At 32.2% G+C, this 14,168-nt stretch overlaps 3 protein-coding genes across 6 annotated transcripts in view; 2 read left to right on the forward strand and 1 right to left on the reverse strand.

Moving 5' to 3' along the window:
- The window catches only part of LOC139529123 (protein spinster homolog 1-like), a 38,865-nt gene extending 34,067 nt beyond the window's left edge, over nt 1–4,798 (forward strand). For 3 of the 4 annotated variants that reach the window (XM_071325443.1, XM_071325441.1, XM_071325444.1), the window contains one exon: nt 2,857–4,798. The gene's annotated coding sequence lies outside the window, so the exon portion shown is untranslated. The remainder of the gene's footprint in view (nt 1–2,856) is intronic. The other variant, XM_071325442.1, reaches the window with a different exon arrangement.
- LOC139526459 (gastrula zinc finger protein XlCGF7.1-like) lies at nt 276–2,250 on the reverse strand. Its single transcript, XM_071321609.1, has 3 exons — nt 2,170–2,250; nt 888–1,007; nt 276–701 (listed from the first exon to the last, which is right to left on the reverse strand). The coding sequence occupies exons 2-3, from the start codon at nt 1,002–1,004 to the stop codon at nt 276–278; spliced, it is 543 nt and encodes a 180-aa protein (XP_071177710.1). The 5' UTR covers nt 1,005–1,007; nt 2,170–2,250.
- A 2,988-nt stretch (nt 4,799–7,786) lies between the features above and the next one.
- On the forward strand, nt 7,787–13,893 carry LOC139526460 (uncharacterized). Its single transcript, XM_071321610.1, has 2 exons — nt 7,787–8,221; nt 13,529–13,893. The coding sequence occupies exons 1-2, from the start codon at nt 7,834–7,836 to the stop codon at nt 13,891–13,893; spliced, it is 753 nt and encodes a 250-aa protein (XP_071177711.1). The 5' UTR covers nt 7,787–7,833.
- The last annotated feature ends 275 nt before the right edge of the window (nt 13,894–14,168 follow it).

Raw genomic sequence — 14,168 nt, forward strand, 5'->3', positions numbered from 1 at the left:
CCTTCTTTGGTGAATTAAGCGACATGGAACCAACTCGTCTTGGGTGTCCAAAAGCTATATCAATTCGTCGACTGATGTCAACAGTAACCGAAATCTTTCACTACCGATGTGACCCATCAGAAAGGTAACATTATAATTGTTTTATACTTGACTAATAGAGAATCCACGTAATACCAATATAAAATACCATAACAAGCTAACAAAATAGCAATCCAAAGATACCTATATCACTGTTAAAACTGAAATAAAAAACAATAAAGGTCATTCTCATATTTTCAAAACAGAAAGCGGTTAATATGCTGGTTTTCATGGTTCTTAAGTCCAACTCTGGATTTAAAAGTTTTAGGACACTTGGAACATTTATAATTAAACGAAGTATGTGGTAGTTTTCTGTGGTTCTCTAAATGATATTTTGTATCAAACTGCTTACTGCACTCTGAACATTCCAACATGGAACCACTGTGTCTCCGAATGTGTCTTTTAAGGTTGGCCTTGGTTGAGAATTCTTTATTACAAACATCACAGTGTACTTCCTTGGCTTCAGTCGAAGGTGATGGTTCGATGTTGGAATGTTCACCAGTAGATATGAGTACATCCACATGTATGTTGGATTGGTCATTTGTAGATATAGCTGGCTCGCTATCCATATACTCATTTGTAGATATTACTGGTTCATAGTCGGATATTTCAATACTTTCCTCCTAAAACATAAAACAACATCAATCAAATATTGCAAAACCACAACTTCGTTTACCATATGAAGCAATGAAAAAGGGAAGGATACATGTTTATATTTTCCAATAAGTTTCTCGTTCAGTTTTTCGTCATTTCTTTTCATCTGTTGATTGTATATAGATTAAGATATAATTGAAACAAAAATAATATACCTGATCAACACTTTTGTTATTTTTCAAATCGGCTTTGCAGTTATCATCTAACAAAACTTCACATCCTAGTCCTAAGGATTCATATAATTCACTCAGGAGCAGACCTGTATACGCCATTACCTAAATAATACATTTAGAATTTATTGCACGCTAACTTTTGGTTACTTTCTGTTAGAAATATTATATTGCTATACAATAATATATTATATGAACTGTTTTCTGATCCATAGCACTGGGTTACCTCCAGTTCTACTTTTGTCTTGTTTCAAAGGCCTTAAAAGAACTGCTCAATTACTTAACCTGGGTTACCTTACAATTTGCGTGCTGTTGTTTTAAAAATATTTTGTTTATTATTGTATTAATTTGTGTGTTTTGTATTTTTCATAGTTGCATTTAGTGTGCCAAAAAATATGAAAACTTGACGTTCGTGACGTTACATACAATGTGAAAACTCGACGTTCGTGACGTCACATACCAAACAATGACGTCATTCAAAAAATTTACCTATTTTGAGGAAAATTTTTCTTAAGCAAAAAAAAAAAAACCAAAACTGACTTTTATGTAAAAAAAAAAAAAAAAAAAAAGTAGGGGTGTGATAAAGGGTATGCGATAAAGGGTAGGGGTGTGATAAAGGGTATGCGATAAAGGGTGCGCATCAAAGTTGCGCGATATGGATTAAACAGCAGGCTATTTATCACATATGCAAAACTCCTGTATTTACTACTAAACATATGATAAATATTTATATTCAATGAATGGCGATAACGTAACAACTAAGTATGACAGACGGTCCGGCGGCGACAACAATATACCTGAAATTTCAATAAAAAGTACGTATAGTATCCAAAAGATAATGGCTAAATATATATTATCAGCATCACAAAGGGTCCCGTGCCAGGTTTCTTAAACGTCCTAAAGGGTCCGGTTCCAACCATATTGACAATAAATTACGTTTTTCTCCGCTCTGAAGGTTTCCTAAGGGTTAATTTGTTTTCTCTTGACAACGTTTGATGTCAAACCATAACATGTAAGTTTACTTACTATATATGGAACCTGAATAGCTTAGAAATAAACAAAAAAAATATCACTTTATGCACTCGAACGCATAACATGCGAGTTCATATTCTTTAATTTGTTGAACCCCAACTGAATTACAAGCCGGATCCTTCGATTTTGATCTTGTCAGTTATCATTTTGTTCCGTGTTATAATTCATAAATACCTTACATTGTTCTAAAACGTGATAAATATACTTTTTTATGAGGAGCGTGAAGTTGACTTACCAATAAAGTGTGAAGTGTCCGTTGCTACTAGCAGCCAGTATCCGTTTCCGCCAGAAGTGGCCGTTATGGTTATGCACCGTGTAAATGCATAGCCTTGATAACTAATTTCTTAATTAAATTAATACATTTTTGATTAACCACGGTAAATCAATGAGATGAGGCTATTAAGGGATAAACTTAGCTGTAATAACAAGGCTTAGTTATTAAAGGAATGTAACTTATTATATAAGACACTTGGGAATTACTGGGAAACTTGCGCAGAACCTCATTACATGCTCTGGTCATTATTTCTTACAATAAATTAAAATACATTATAATTAAGCATGATCTACATGTATGTCTGAGCAAATCCTTTGAAGTGATATAGAGAAGCTGTGATAACACCCTTTAGTTATTACAGGCATATTTTTTCTGTGATAACATATAGGTGTATTATGCAAAATGGCAAACTATGAACTGTTATATCTTTCAACAATGTTCAATAGTTAAGTATACATATAGACGATAGACAAAAATAATATCAATAGAAGTTTTACAAATTTTAACGATCAAAGGATGTATATTGTCCCTTTGAAAAATGTAACATACGTTTGTTATCACAGTTTTTTGATTTTTTAGTCTACAATAACAAATGTATGTTATTTTCCTGTAATAACGCTATAGAGTTATATCCCTGACTGTTGACAGATTATCTTTAATTACAATTGAGTCTATAGATTTTTTTTTTGTGCCTACAAAATCATTGCATTCAATGAAATAAAAGAAGATATTGAATTTTCTGCAGTGTGTCATGATACAGACACACCATTTGAAAGCCCTGCATGTCAATATCCTTATTTCAGCAGAAGACAACAGTCTATTTACAGCTTATAAGTGTTTTTTTAGCATAAAATATCAGACACAGACCACAATGAGAACCTGTTTTGACCAGTTTTTGCAGTGAACAAGTAAAAATAGAATTATATGTGTGATGTGTGATTATTTATTAGATGACCCTGATTTTTCAATCTAATTAAGATTAGTTCTTTGCACTTACTCCTCATTTTTGTTTGGTTGTCCTTTATGTGATGTGTGGCTCCCAGTATTGGCTCACCCTCACTCACCACATTTAAAAAAACCAAAGGAAAATGAGGAGCATAATTGTGGAGAACTAATTTTAGTTAAATTGTTGATTTATACATTTGTAAGAAGTGTTTATTTGTAAGTAATTTGGAAGTGGGACACATCTATAATACTCATTTTTGTAACGGTAATATATCATATTTAAGCTATAGAATTTGAATTATTCTGTACGAGAAGAGTATCATAATTCTAACCATAAAAAATAAATTAAAAATCAACATGTTATAAGAAAGCATTAAAAAATGATTTGCTGATGTCCAATAAGAAACGACACTTGCATTTCCTAATAGGTGATCTGTTGTGTTGACATTATAAGTTTATATAAATTTGGTGCATTTCTTTGTAATCAAAGTATAAAAAGTGCTGTTTTCTATATTATCTTAATCTTCTTGCTGTTCTAGAATATAAAGCTGGCCTAGTATGTACTGCCTTGAGATTTTTTTTTCTCTGTTAAAATTGGTATATCCTCAAATTTATCTTTGCTTGGGAAAGCAGCAGTGTTGACCAAGCTAGCACCAAACGCTCTCCTCTGCACCATAGTGCTACCTATTGAAAATGATATTTGTTCTAAAATAAACAAATTACTATGATTATGTTTAATTTTTTTCAATTATAAATGTAATTCATATGAATTGATAATGCAGTGACTGATTTTTCTAGGATTCCAGACTAATTTTTTCACAACTATTTGATGTGCTACATGTATGTTATTTAATATTTATACTATTGAAAATAAGGACTGCATTTCAACAAAGTTGGTCCACATTAAAAGTTGTTTAAATTTTAAGTTTGACGATTCAATTAAATTTAAAATTCAACAGATTAAATGAGCATTTAAATGATGTTTAATGCTGATATATGTTTGTGCAATCCAATCCATGTATCTATTTTAATAATTTTTTAACAAATCTGTGAATTCATTTTTATTTTGTAGGAACCAAAATCCATAGATTGAGGATTTTTTAAATTTTCATTGATACCTGATTTCATGGTTTTTGGCAGGGACATATATAATTCTAAATATGTCTTTGTTTTTGCCAAAATCTGCATAGAAGACTATTAAAATTTGAACATCTTTGAACATTTAAAACTAGGGTTTATCTCTTCCAACAAATCTATGAAAATTGGTATCCCAAAAATAAAAATGAATTTGCAGTAATTGTAAGTTTATATGTTCTATGATTGTGCAATATATTGTCAGGATTGCCAATCAAGCAAACAACTAAAATATTTGCTGCTATTATTTATGAAACAGCTTTTATTTGACCGGTATATATTAAATGGTATTGTTTTCTTCAAATATATGCCATTTATAAAGTTGAATGATGCCTTCTATAAAAGATGAAAGATGTAATTTTTCATTGTAAATAATTCATTTGCTGGTAGATATTTATAGATAATTTTGATATAAATCAAGGCAGCTTATAAATATAAAGACTGTCCAAATCCAGTCATTGTGTAATACCATAACATCACAGGTTTTTCTAATAAAATTTGTTTGTCCTTTTTAAGATTTTATTGTTCTTATTTGATATAAAAGATAAGAAAAAAATACAAGTTTGAGGATTCTGTTTTTCAAATGAAAGAAAAAGATATGTGTTATGCTGCCAATGAGACAATTTTCCGTCAAAATCAAGTTAATATAAGCAATTTTAGGCAACAATTTGGCCTTCAACAATGAGAAACACTCATAACTAAGTTGGCTATACTATTATACTACTGTTCATTCATATATATTTTCGTGTGTAATAATTTCTGATGATTGTTTGATATTGTTGTTTCGCCAAAGTCAGTACACAAGCCAATGAAAACATGTCCCTTGTTTAACATTTCATTTGTGGTTAACTTTTATCCAAGAAATCATTAAACAAATTGTTACTCTACTAAAAATAATGAATCCACAACAGTAGATAAAGACTATTATTTCAGTATGCTTTGTTTGACTTCATTATAAAAAAGAAGATGCGGTATAATTGCTAATGAGACAACTCTTCACAAGATACCAAGTGACACAGAAATTTTTACACCTATAGGTCACCATATGGACAATCAGTCACAGTATTGCATGACTGATGGGTTTATTCTTTTGTCTTTCTTTAATATATAGTCACTTTTTACATCTCTTTTTTAATTTTTTTTTATCAAAAGGATTTAGCAACAAATGGAATTTGCCATACTTAAGCTGATATCTAAACTCCTCCTTAGATAGCCATAATTCATGAAACTTTTGAAGTTTCTTACTTGCATATGTCATGGTGCAACTCCATGAATATTTACAATCCAAAGTATTTTGAGATTTACATTATTTTAAGTTTAGCTTGTAACTCAAAGCTTTGAGTTATAATGTTATTCATTGATATTCAAGTTGGCATGTATCAGTTAACTTGTAAGCACATTATAAGATAAGCATCTATAGTAAAATTGTTGTACTTTAGTTGTTTCTGGTGGGAGTTGTCACATTGGCGATCAGACCACATCATATTTTTGTATAAATGAATCTCAAATGATTGTCCTGAAACTGATGCTTAAGAGTCATTTTGATCTTTTATTATAAAGCATCCTAAGATTTTGGCAAAAGTCGGATCCAGTGAGATAAAGAACAGCAATTCTAATGGTCATTTCTATATTTTTTCTGTAAACCCCATCCAGACCCTCAAAGGTTTTCTTGCAAATTTAATTGACCAATGCCCAAAAGCAAATTTATAAGTGTCTCTGACCAGTCCCAGTAATTAAGTTGATAATTATATAACCTTTTGCATGTATTTTTATGCCCCACCTACGATAGTAGAGGGGCATTATGTTTTCTGGTCTGTACGTCTGTCCGTCCGTTCATCGGTCTGTCCAGTTTCAGGTTAAAGTTTTTGGTCGAGGTAGTTTTTGATGAAGTTGAAGTCCAATCAACCTGAAACTTAGTATATATGTTCCTTATGATATGATCTTTCTAATTTTAATGTCAAGTTCTGACCCCCAATTCCACGGTCCAATGGAACATAGAAAATGAAAGTGCGAGTATCTGGGGACACATTCTTGTTTTTAACTATCTTGCTTTTTAAGTAATGTAGAAACATGAGCTATACAGTCTTGGCTAAAATAAGTTTTGTTTGAAGTGTTTTGTATAAAGTTTTTCTTATTTTCTTTGTTTTCCTTTTGACAATAGTATTGTTAAGGTATGATTGCCAATGAGACTTTAAATAGTACAAATGAGATACATTTCAATAGCATCAGTACTAATGTTAACTTTAACAGTTTAAATGTTTCTGCTATTACAGTAGTACACAGTAGATGTACTTGGTGGAATTCAAAAATGGAATTCAATGATTTATAAGCTATTAAAAAGATAGAGAGAGAACAGAAAGATACCAAACGTACATTCAAACTCATAGATCTATGTACTAAACTAGGCACAGATGTTCCAACGGGTTCAGAAAGTTTCGTTTAAAATTAAATATACCTATATATCCGATCCTAGTTCTTGTTTGATTCTTCAATAACCACCAACCTCAGAAATGTACATTATGGACACATGAAATAGGCAGAATAGTATGCTTAAATACACATGACAGTCATCGACGTTGTAAAAAAGTTGTACACCAAGGCAAGCGATAAGTTTTGAATCTCACAGTAGTTTGTTGTAGAAAATTTGCACCCATCTATTTTTCTCACAGACATTTTAAATATTATAAAACATATGTCTTTATGTGCTAGTTATAGATAAATTGGAGCTGACATTTTCGACGTCTACTAAAACAAATCAGTTGCGTGTACATTTCTAGCATAAAGACAGACATGCACAGCTTATTTTTGTTTGTTTTTAAGATACACGGAGAAGATATACATTTTATCAGATATGTTCACATGTGTAGGCTTCATCTAAGATGAACCGTAAACAATCCCGCTTGAACGATAACTGAAAATCGTTCTAAAGGTTTATACAAATAAGTAATTGTTAACGTTGTTTTTACACAAAAGATATACACAAAACCGTCTTGTGTATATAACTGATAGCAAAGTAACATAGTAAACATAAGAATTTAGAGAATCTATTGTTAACATCACACTTATTTCTACATTTACAATGAAAGACATTAAACGTATAATTATCCTTTGCGCCCAGCATTTGATGGAAATTCGAACTAACGTTTAAATATTTAAATTACCACTCTTTATGTATAATTAAATCTTAAATCCTTTTTAATTATCGGGAAGCAAATCATTTTTTTCAGTACTATGACACAAATTACCCACTAAATATTTACAGTTCCGTGTTACCTATAAAGCGCTTCGTGTAGCGAAATAGATTGATTATTGATAGCCTAATGTCCAGTGGCAACTATTTCACACATTTGAGGACAGGAGCGGATGTTACAAAGTACAGGAACTTTTATATATGATAAAATTCACGTACTATGATCGTTAATATTTTATCAAGCTTATCATTATTCGGACAATACAGAGTCTGGACAAGGCTATTATTGTGACGTCGTCCTTTGTGACGTTGGTCTTAGAGTGTGGAAATGTCATTGACAACAGCTATGGCTCAAGATGGCTGAAGCCGAGCCATGTTGCCCCGAAATAACGGAAAACGTACCGTTCGTATTTGAAACGCGTTATATAACACAGAATGTCAATCAAAGACTTGCAGTATCTGGATCACTAGAAATATTGGGTAACTGGTCGGTAGAAACAGCTGTTATCGCCGAAGAAACACCCGCGAATACCGGAAGATGGCGTGCGAATGTAGAAATTCCAAGGAACACATCGTTTGAATGGAAATGGTTGGTTATTGAAAATGACAGATCACGAGTTTACAGATGGGAAGAAAGGCCAAACAGAAGTTTGTCGAGCGGAACGAGCCCAGCACATGTCCGATCTGCATGGAATCTTGGAGAAGAAGTAGAAATTCCGTTAAAGTATAAATTCAAGCGGAAAGGTAAACTTAGAAAAATGATTTGTAAAGACGAACTACAAGGCAATAGCAATTTCCCTAAATGATCATTTGACCCTGAAAAATCGGAAGACAGAGATCGGTAAAAATTATCATATGTTTGCAAGCGGTGTTAAATTTGTTGTAGCCTTATGTTCTGCGATATTTATTTCCTCGCCAAAAGCAGCAGTACTTATGTTGAAACTTTGACACAGATTTTGTTAAAATTTTGCATACAGCTATATATCTAGATGAACTATTACCGAAAATCGAAAATAATATATTCATCTCTATTTTTTTTTCTGAAATATTACTGATTAGATAAAATCTCTTTAGATCGGCGGGGAAAATCTCATATTTCTAATCTATTCATGATTGATGATTTTTTTTCAAAGCTGATTTCAAAATTTCACCAAAACCTGTGACATAGCTTATTTACTGTTAATCTTTAACGTTTAAACTTGACATATATCTTAACATATAACATTTTGAATAGTCTAATATTCACTTTGTTTCCACTATTTTTTTTACAAATTTTATGCGGTTTTAATACTGGTAGTATTATTCAAAGACAATTTTACAGACATTTTTTTAATCCAACACGTACGGACGTTTTTCATATCAACATATTGTAAAAGCTGCAAGTAAACATGGAAAACAATTCCTGCTATTCCGTTTGAAATTTGAATAATTTTCTAATAATTGTGACTCATAACTTACACAACATTCAAAATATTAGTAGTGTTAATTAGCAAAAATGATAGAAATCCACAGTATATATATATATATATATGTCGTGTACAAGTTGCGATTTTGTACAGGTTATAACATTTACAAAAATATTGTACATGTTATAACTTGTATAATGCAAAAATACAAGTTATAATATGTACAAAAGTACATCATACAAGTTATAACCTGTACAAAATATTGCTTAAAAATGGTTTTAACTTGTACAAAATCGAAAAATAAGGATATTTTTTTATTATCGCAACAGATGATATTGATCTCAATAACATTTTCATAACTTTTTTATTATTCCTTTATGTTAGTGTGTTTTGTCCTTTTTCGATACAGTTGTTAATGTCCAGGGGTCAGTATTACGAAGCATTCATAAGACCTGACATGTCTTATGATCCTCTTATGACTATCTATGGACATATCTTTATTTGATGAATTATAATTGTGAGTGTCCACTTTGAAGGCAATAGTAAAATACTTTTTAGTTGACACTAAAAGACATAAGAGGATATCCACGATAGATGTGTCTACAAAAAAAATTGGGAATTGACATTTGGGTATGTGTCTAACGACAACAACCCGCTAATGGAGCAGACAACACCCAAAGGCTACAAGTAAATGCTTTCAAAGAAAAGGATATATATTTAATACATCAAAATGACATTCGCCTCATGTAAATTAAATGATCTTATAGTTTATAAACAAAAAGTGACTTATAAAATTACATAAGTCATGCTGAAGGCCAAAAATGTGGAAGAGTAGATCCAAAGATATTGACAATAAAGCATAGTCCAATGAAAACTATTTCAGCTTTCTTCTGCTTTTACAGAGTAAGCATATAAGACATTGTTTTAGTCTTTGCATGATATAAAAACGAGAGGGAGGAGTATTTTCTAAAATTATTAAAAATGGTTTTTAAATATTTTGGAAGAATTTAGAAACTAGTATATCTAATGTAATTGTCATTGAGGAATGCAAGCTTTTAGTAAATAGTTTCACACTTATGTAAACCATGATAGACTGCATAAAACATACAATTAAATGAAAACACATTTTGCCAACATTATTCATGAAATATATATTTCTGAAACTTTGTGATCATTGTCCTTTACAGAAAAAGACACGTTCTGGTCTATTTATTGTTGTTCTTTATGCATTGGTGAATTTAAATGTATATTTTACGTCTTTAAGATTTATTTTAAATTTTGTACAAGTTAAAACCATTTTTAAGCAATATTTTGTACAGGTTATAACATGTATGAGGTACTTTTGTACATGTTATAACTTGTATTTTTGCATCATACAAGTTATAACATGTACAATATTTTTGTACATGTTATAACCTGTACAAAATCGTAACTTTTACACGACATATATATATATATATATATGAGCAATTTATCGTTTTGAATTTAGGCAATACAGTTTTGAAATGAAAACTAACGATTCTGGGCGAGAAATGAATGTGCAATACAGCCACTGGTATTAGAGAACATGTAGGAAACCACCATGATTTCATTAAGTTGTTTAAATACTTAAGCATACTCTGACAGTAACTGCATGCATTTAATTGATCCTTTTTATTAACCTCAACTAATTATTCACTTGTTATCAATTATTCGGTATTTTGGTTTCAAATAAAATAAGGGATTAAAGAATAAACTATAGTTAAACAAAATGTTCAGCATAACAATTTTCCTATCGCAAGTCAGGAACACTTGTAGTTTGCTTGTTTCGTACCTTAATGTGTTATTTCATGAGATCAAATAATTTTTATGTCAGGGTCCGTTAAAATGTTAGCAACACCTCGACACCGACACTAATACTGAATGCGTCCGGTAAGACTGTGGCGGATCCAGAACTTTTCATAAAAAAGGGGATTGGGTGGCGCTGACTAACCTAAGGGATTAGGAACTTCAGTCATGCTTCAGCTATTCCCTGTATATATATAACAAACCAAATTTTTCAAGTCAAGGTCGTTAAAAACTTCCATTTGTTTGAGGCAGCCTGTTTTTGCGTTGGAAGCTCCTGGTACTTCATTAATTCCCCCCATAAAGATCCCCTTTAAATGGATTTTTTTTAATTTAAACTAAGAAAAAACTACGGTTGCTTCCATTTTGGCTACAGTATTGTCTATTTAATTTGAACTGCGATTTTTATATTGCACCGTCGCAAATTATCTTCTTAAATCTATATTTGCATTTGTGATAAATTACGTCTTTGAGTGTATAGGTCTTCATTTCTGTTTTTTTTTTTAAATTCATTTGTAAAGCCATTTTTATGTTTTTAATTTGTGAACACCACCAAGACCATTATAGTTGCTACTGGATATGATCGTATGTCGGATGAAGAAAATGATATCTATTCTGATCATGATTGTGTCTATAGTCCACAGACACTTGTTTCTACTCGATATAAAATATGGATAGAGGACCCTCCCACAGATAGAAACAAGTACATGTGCTATTGTGATCTGATCTCACTTCGTTAAATCGTTAACAACATCATGATTTTGCAGAAAATAAAGAAAACCTAGTTAACAACAAATATAAAATGCTGATAACCTGAACTTTAATTGTGACTGTGGGAATGTTTTATGAATAAGACAGGTTTCACTGCAGGCGCGGATCAGGGGGTGGGGGTTCCGGGGTGGGGGGTGGGTGGTGGTTTGGAACCCCCTTTTTTGGACAATCAATGTATTTGAATGGGGATATGTAGTTGGACCCCCCCCCCCTTGTCCTGGGTTAGGAACACCCTTTTCAAATGAGCTGGATCCACCCTGGGTTTCAGTATTGAAGCAAACACTGCTAACTATTCCGGAGCACCTGAGACCACCTTGGTTTAGGTCGGTTAAACTAATACAAATTTGGTGACTTTGTTGGAAACGAATCTATCCCATCGAACTAGAGATAAAGGATACTACAGATATAGTTAAGTCTCACTCATATCTTGATAGAAATCGACAATGAGGGTCGGTTGAAAACAAAGCTTTACTACAAAAGAGATGATTTCAGCTTCCCATTTGTGATTTTTCCATTTCTATGTAGAAACATTCCAGAAGCGCCTGCATACGGGGTATATATCTTCCAATTGATACCATATTCCCGTGCTTGCATTTCCTATCATGATTTTCTTGAAAGAGGGTTGCTACTCACAAGGAAGCTATTAAATCAAGAATTCCAAATGGTGAAGTTGAAATCATCCCTTCTTAAATTTTACGGACGCCATCACGAGTTGGTTGACCGTTATGGAATTACCGTTTCACAGATGATATCGGATATATGTTCCTTACGTAACAACAATCCTCTCCCTTTCATGAATGTGACCTACCGAATTTGACTATGTACCGGATTTGTAATCACATAAGGTAGCACTACACAGTTAGAAAATAAAATTAAAAATGAGCCACAAAATGTTTTATCATCTCCTATTCCTGGATTTCTAATACATTAACGAGGGCCCTCATGGGGTTTTTGATTATGTGATTACTTGGCCGTTTTTTTAATGATTATTTGATTATTACTTAGCCAAATATTTCATGATTATTTGATTACCTAGGACTGTATTTTTAGTTTATGATTATTTGATTACTAAAGATAAGCAAATATTTAATGATTATGTGATTATATTGGCAAAAAAATGGTGATTATGTGATTACTAGGACCCCCCCATGAGGGGCCTCATTAACCCAACTGTTTGTGTTGTACATGTGCATATGTATGTAATCAGTATATTCCATATATTTGATTTTCAAAAGTTATGAGTGAAAATTAATTCCTTTTCTGTGTATCCATGGCAACATTCTGCATTTATTTACCATAAAATATTGCAAAAAGGGGGGTGGACATGTCACATATCCCCCCAAAATTTGGATCAAACTAGAATTTCAATGCCTTTGAGTGATACTTTTTTAGAAACTGTTTTCATAAATCTTCCTAATGATCAAATAAAAAATGGGTGTCTTTCGCCTCATTTTTTCGTAAAATCCAATCACAAAGTTCGTGCGATAAAAAGTTGGAAAAAAACATTGCAATAATTGCCGGACCAATGTATGGTAGGGACATGCAAATACGGACTGTCATACAGAAAACAGCCTATATTACATACATTACATAATCTTGATGTTCATATAAACCCAATACAAAGGCTATTTTAATACTCAGCTATCCAAAAATGAATTTTATTGCACACTAGCTCTCATATTTGAAAAATCCACAGGGGCCAAAATGCGAAACTACACACCTAACTGTGGAGTGCTACCTAAGCAACACGACGGGTGCCACATGGGAAGCGGGATCTGCTTACCCTTCCGGAGCACCTGAGATCACCCCTAGTTTTTGGTGGGGTTCGTGTTGTTTATTCTTTAGTTTTCTATGTTGTGTCATGTGTACTATTGTTTTTCTGTTTGTCGTTTTCATTTTCAGCCATGGCGTTGTCAGTTTGTTTTAGATTTATGAGTTTGACTGTCCCTTTGGTATAATTCGTCCTGTGTTTTCTCATAATCAAAGTTGGATAGCTAGTCTACTCCGTTTTATTAAACATAATATCTTATGATTGTCATTGACTTTACAGGTACTACCAACAGCTGCAGTGAAGAGGAAGAAGAATGGAGTTATCTCCCTTCCGAAGAAATTTTACAGAGGCTAGGCAAAGCTACTGATGGCGTGAACGACAATACAATTACTAATTCACCTCAGAATGGAAATCGAAACTGTTTTAGTGGAAATCATTCGGAAGATAGTGAACAACTACTTGAACCAGAAGAAAATAATGACCAACATTTTGTAATGAATGACTCTTTAGATTCCAAAAATGAACCAACAAATTCGGGTACAAACATTGATGAAAGAGACAAAGAAGGACAAAGTGAGGTTTTTGATCCATCGTCGAAATCATTGATTACCCGAGTGACCGAATGGTTTTGTACAATATTATAAATAAAGCCTTATAAATATCATTTGTTTTAATACCTGTCCAGATGCATAGGGGTAAACTGAAAGTGTGTGTGGAGAATGTTATCTTCTACAAATGGCAGAAAATAGCCAACCAACAAACCAAGATAAAAAAGAAGCACTACTTTATAGTCTTATAAAAGTAGTATAGAAGTAAGTCATTGCATACCCGCTTTAATTTTCTTTGACTATTTTTAATAACTACTTTGAAAAATAAGTGAAGTGGGACAAAATAAGTTCCTCCCTTTGGCCTCCAATCG

This window comes from Mytilus edulis, chromosome 6 (assembly GCF_963676685.1).
Source record: "Mytilus edulis chromosome 6, xbMytEdul2.2, whole genome shotgun sequence".
Lineage (NCBI taxonomy): Eukaryota > Metazoa > Mollusca > Bivalvia > Mytilida > Mytilidae > Mytilus > Mytilus edulis.

What these genes read in the sequence shown, in the direction of transcription:
- LOC139526459 (XM_071321609.1), bottom strand. Translation starts at nt 1,004, where the DNA reads ATGGCGTATACAGGTCTGCTCCTGAGTGAATTATATGAATCCTTAGGA. An exon ending in ATAACAAAAGTGTTGATCAG is followed by an intron (nt 702 to 887) that starts GTATATTATTTT and finishes TTTATGTTTTAG; the next exon opens with GAGGAAAGTATTGAAATATC.
- LOC139526460 (XM_071321610.1), top strand. Translation starts at nt 7,834, where the DNA reads ATGGCTGAAGCCGAGCCATGTTGCCCCGAAATAACGGAAAACGTACCG. An exon ending in GTATAAATTCAAGCGGAAAG is followed by an intron (nt 8,222 to 13,528) that starts GTAAACTTAGAA and finishes TTGACTTTACAG; the next exon opens with GTACTACCAACAGCTGCAGT.